Source organism: Microtus ochrogaster, chromosome 1 (assembly GCF_000317375.1).
Source record: "Microtus ochrogaster isolate Prairie Vole_2 chromosome 1, MicOch1.0, whole genome shotgun sequence".
Taxonomy (NCBI): domain Eukaryota; kingdom Metazoa; phylum Chordata; class Mammalia; order Rodentia; family Cricetidae; genus Microtus; species Microtus ochrogaster.
The window spans coordinates 48425605-48430344 of NC_022009.1; the positions used below are offsets into that span (position 1 = coordinate 48425605).

At 50.9% G+C, this 4740-nt stretch overlaps 2 protein-coding genes across 2 annotated transcripts in view; one reads left to right on the forward strand and one right to left on the reverse strand.

The window, feature by feature from the left end:
* Positions 1 to 391: 391 nt before the first annotated feature.
* Positions 392 to 855, reverse strand: LOC101999819 (putative 60S ribosomal protein L37a). The gene has a single exon (XM_013354124.2). The coding sequence runs from the start codon at positions 751 to 753 to the stop codon at positions 475 to 477; it is 279 nt and encodes a 92-aa protein (XP_013209578.1). The 5' UTR covers positions 754 to 855; the 3' UTR covers positions 392 to 474.
* A 1451-nt stretch (positions 856 to 2306) lies between these two features.
* Pld4 (phospholipase D family member 4) overlaps positions 2307 to 4740 on the forward strand; it is an 8582-nt gene continuing 6148 nt past the window's right edge. Inside the window, exons 1-3 of the mRNA XM_013350298.2 lie at positions 2307 to 2317; positions 2714 to 2831; positions 4485 to 4571. Coding sequence (XP_013205752.1) covers positions 2307 to 2317; positions 2714 to 2831; positions 4485 to 4571 — 216 coding nt within the window. The remainder of the gene's footprint in view (positions 2318 to 2713; positions 2832 to 4484; positions 4572 to 4740) is intronic.

A 4740-nucleotide genomic window follows, 5' to 3' on the forward strand; every position in this document is an offset into this window, starting at 1 on the left:
GCCACGCTGTCCTGTGTCATAAGGCCACACTGTCCTCTGTCATAAGGCTGTGCTGTCCTGTGTCATAAGGCTGTGCTGTCCTCTGTCATAAGGCCACGCTGTCCTCAGTCATAAGGCTGTGCTGTCCTCTGTCATAAGGCCACGCTGTCCTCTGTCATAAGGCCACGCTGTCCTCTGTCATAAGCTGGACTTGTTTTATTACTGTTATTACCTTTAGCACATAAATAACAGCTAAAACTATTTTGTGTGGTACATCTATGTGTTAGTTTCCTGACACCTGAGTTTATGACTTTTGATTTGTCCTAATGTCAATAAAGTAGAAATAATAATAAAACATTCTTTTATAACTTCCAATACCAAAGCAACCCTCCAAACCTGTTTTGCTTTTTTTTTTTTTTACGTAAATTAACCCATTTATTTAGTTGGCTGTGCACTATTGTGGTTAGTAGGCGTGGGTATCAAATGGTAGCACTTTCACTGGTCTTTCAGTTCCTTCGGTCTTCTGATGGCAGACTTCACTGTGACGGCAGAAGTCGTGTTGTAGGTCCAGGCCCCACCAGCCACTGTCTTCATGCAGGAGCCACAGTGCCAGATGCCAACGGCTCGTCTCTTCATCTTGGCCTTGCCACAGAAGGAGCACGTGTACTTGGCGTGCTGGGTGATTTCACTTTTCTTCACCATTTTCCGGAGGGAGGCACCATAGCGGGTCCCATATTTCCCGACGATCCCTACCTTCTTGGTGCATTTAGCCATGTCGCCGGAACCTAAGCCAAGCACGGAGAGGAAGAGACGCAGTGCGCCTCCAAACCTGTTTGTATAGAAAATGAAAGAATGTATTTTAAGAAGAAAATACTATGTGGCTTCCAAACCACTGGACACACAAGATAAAGAAAGTGTTTAGAAAATTCATTGATTTCAACAACAAAAAGAAAAGGGCATCAGGGAGACTGGGAAGGGGGCTATGTTTGTAGACTGCTTATCCAGGCAGGAGAAAAACTTCTGTTCCACTGACCAATACAAGAGGACACTGAGTTCCCTCTTGCCATGGTTCACCTTATTCAAAATCACCGAAGAACCATCCCTCAGGGTGGGTACCTGGAACACAGTGTTATTCAAGCATGCAATGACTTAACCTGAAGAGATCACCTTCTGTGTCTTAGAAAGGATGGCCAACCCCAAAGCCACGCTAGGATATTATTTCACAGGAAGTGAAGGACAGGACTCTTCCACTCACTTTCTGGACACAGGTCACCAAGGTCAGGCCCCACCCTCAGAAATGCTTCCTACCCTGGGAAGTTGGCCTCCTTCCCCTGAGGACCCTTCGGGGCCAGATCCATGAACAAAGGCCCACTGCCTGCCTAGGAGGAGGGAAGTCAATCTATACCCTATTCAAAGTAGGGGCTATTCTCAAGACCCTGATCTAAAGGCAATGAGGTTTGGTCTTTGGGGTCCTTCTTGGAGTATGAGGGGAAGCAGAATCCCTGCATGGAGTCACTAGCCACCCTACTCTTATGGCCAGGTCAGGGGACAGCCCCACCTGAAGTCCTCAGCAGGGTTAGTGGCTGCCTCCACATTCCAGCTTCCCTTGTAGCGAGGTATGACCCTGTGACCAAATCTAGATCTGTTGGAGGAGAGAGCTGCTTGTTGGTTCCTGGCTTCTCAGCCCCAAAATAACCACACAGAAACTGTATTATGTAAATCACTGCTTGTCCCATTAGTTCTAGCTTCTTAATGGCTAGCTCTTACATATTAATTTAACCCATCTCCATCAATTTGTGTATCATCACGTAGCAGTAGCTTACCGGCAAAGTTTGGCATATCTGACTCTGGTGGCACATCCATCACTCCTCTCTTTGACTTTGCCGTCTTTCTCCCAGCATTCAGCCTACCTTTCCCTGCCTACTTAAGTTCTGCCTTGCTATAGATCCAAAATAGTTTCTTTATTCATTAATGGTAATCACAGCACACAGAGGGGACTCCCACATCACAGATCAAGTTGTAGGTAATAGATCGGTGGAAGTACCTTGTTCAGCCTCTAGAAGTTTCCTCCAGGGCTGCTTCATTCTCTTCTAGTAACATGGAAGTGATGGCTGGTTTTCAGAAGCTATTTGGGACCGTGAAGCTTGGATCCCAGGGTTCGGAGGAAAGCCAGATTCCCAGTGACTATGGTGCTAGTAACTCCCCCAGACATGGATGCAGGGTTTGCTTGGTGGGTCAGTCATTCCTTCACTGTGACACACACCTGAGATAAGCCATTCATTCAGAGGTTTCAACCCACAAGCAGCTGTTCATATAGGTCCGTTGCTATGGACCTCTTGTGAGGTCAGAAATAGAGACAGAAGCAAGGAAGAAGGAAGCAGAGAGAGATCAAGAACCCAGGTGCAAGCTACAGCCTGCAAAGTTCTGCCCCCAGAAACCTATTTTCTCCAATCAGGCCCCACCTTCCACAGTCTCCACCTCCTCCCACTGGCGTACCCATCATGAATGTATTGGTGGATCAATCTGTCAATTAGCTCATGATGCAATCATTTTTCCTGTTTAAACCACTCTTTCTTGAGTCTCTGGTGCCTACACAAACTTAGTTTTGACAGTAGGCATGTGACTGAGGGGCCCTCTCTAGGAGTAGGCAGGGTAGAGTTTCTCTAGAGTAGAAAGTTCTCAGTTCCACCCTCTAGAGGCCCACTCAGTCCTGAGGTGGGGGTGGGGTGCTCAGAACACAGAGGAAGTGGATCGAAAGGGAAGCAACAGACCAGAGAGGAGGCAGGTGCCCGCACAAGAAAAGCCTGCAGACAGTGACTGCAGCCATGATGGACAAGCCCGGGTGCCCAGAGGTAAGTACCAGCCAGGCCAGGGCCAGACAGAGGGCCTCCCACAGCCCCATCTTCCCAGCACTCCAGATCCCACAAACCACCCAGATTGGCCTGCAGACAACCACTCCTTGCATGACTGGACATCAGGGTCTCCAGTAACTAGGCAGCCAAGTCCTATCCCAGCCAGGGGCCTACATCTTAGCCCACAGGGCAGGAACTCCAACCTTAGGGAGGGTCAAAGACCCAGCTCCCAGCTTACCCCACTCCTGAGATGCCAAGACCAGATGTGATTCTCTCTAGACAGACATCCCCATCTAAGGGGTGAAGGGTCCACAGAGCCCAAAGATGGTACAGAGCTGCAGCTACCTAGAGCCGCCCTTCATGTCTCCCCTCCCCCCGGCCTCAGCAGCTCTCGGTGGCCAGAAGGAGGTCAGGACTCTGTGGCTCTTGGAATCCCTCTATTAGGGCCACCGTGTTCTTGCCTTTCTGTCAGCCCAGCTACTTTAGGGGGTGAGAACATTTCTCCCAGAGGAGCCAGGAAGTGGGCCAGCGGCTCCTTGAGGGGTATCCCTGGTGTCCCTGGCCCAGAATCTCCCCTGGAAGGTATAAAGATGGGTTGAAGTCAGAAGCTGGGCTTTCAGATCTGTCCCTGGGAGTAAGGGTTGGGGTTGCTCCAGGAGCATAAGCGCTCCTCGGGGGTGGAAGTGACATCTTGACTCCTTTCTTTGGGAAATTCTGGTAAGAGGGTGCTGGGCCTCTGTGGGTGACTCTGCCTCAGCACCCCCACAACTTCATGCTCTCACTGTGGTTTCTAGGCTCCACTTCCCCATAATACTGTGCTCCAGGGGAGACAGCCTCAGGCCTAGCTCACGTAGCCCACCCCCCATACCGAGCCTAGCCACATTCTCTGTAGGCTGCCATCAGCACAACTCCTAGTGGGCAGTGCCATGGAGCCTACTTATCCACAGAGCTGAGAAGCCCCCAGATTGCAGCACCCAGCCACCTACAATCCTACAATGCCCTAGGCCCCAAGCAGCATCCAGGCTGAGAATGATGTCAGCTCCTGTCCTCTGGGTGACCCATTTGCTGTGGCAGGATTTCCCCGTGTGAGGTGGCCTCCTGGCTCTTTGAAGAGTGACCACCTCGAGAGCACAAAGCAGGTTCTCCATCCCAACTAGCCGCAACATCCCTCCCAGTTCCCTGCCCTGGACAGCAGTGCAGGGGTCCAGACTCAGCTCTTGGTGGCCCTTCTGCCGTGCCCTACTTTCCAGCCAGCTGCCCATCCTGAGGCCAACATAGGGGGCCAGCTGGGGAAGGGAAGCAGATATTCATGGCTAATAAGGAAGAATGGATGAGACGGCCAAAGCAGAAATGGTTCTTTCAGACTTGGTTTCACCATTGTTGGAATAAGGAACTGAGAGTCACACACTCAAGACACCCGCATCAGGGGAGATCAAGGGGAGCAGTGGGGACAAGCAGCACACAGCCTGCTGGGATCCACAGGCAGCCACATCTATAGACCAGATGCCTGGGGTGTGGAGTCTGGGCTGGTCCCATGTCTGAGCTGTGACTGGCATCTGAGTGTTGGAGTGTGCATCTGTATGGTGCAGGGACTGCCCAGAGAGGTGACACCATGGAGCTGGAGCTGCTGGTGACACACATTGTTCTGTATAGATGCTGATACCTCTCCAGGTAGCAGTGGAGGTCTCCGAGTGGCCACACTCTGCTTCACCGCATGGTCCACACAGCAGAGCTGTCATGGTAGGACAGGAACCTAAGGGAGGGCTGGCTGGGAACTCAGCATTCTACAAACAAGTTTGAACCCAATTTCCAATCAGAACCATGTTCAAATTTTTCTTTTAAGTTTCCTGGGGCTTGATTTAAAAGTGCAAAACAGGTCTGGTGTTGGAGGTGGTGATGGTGGTGGTGG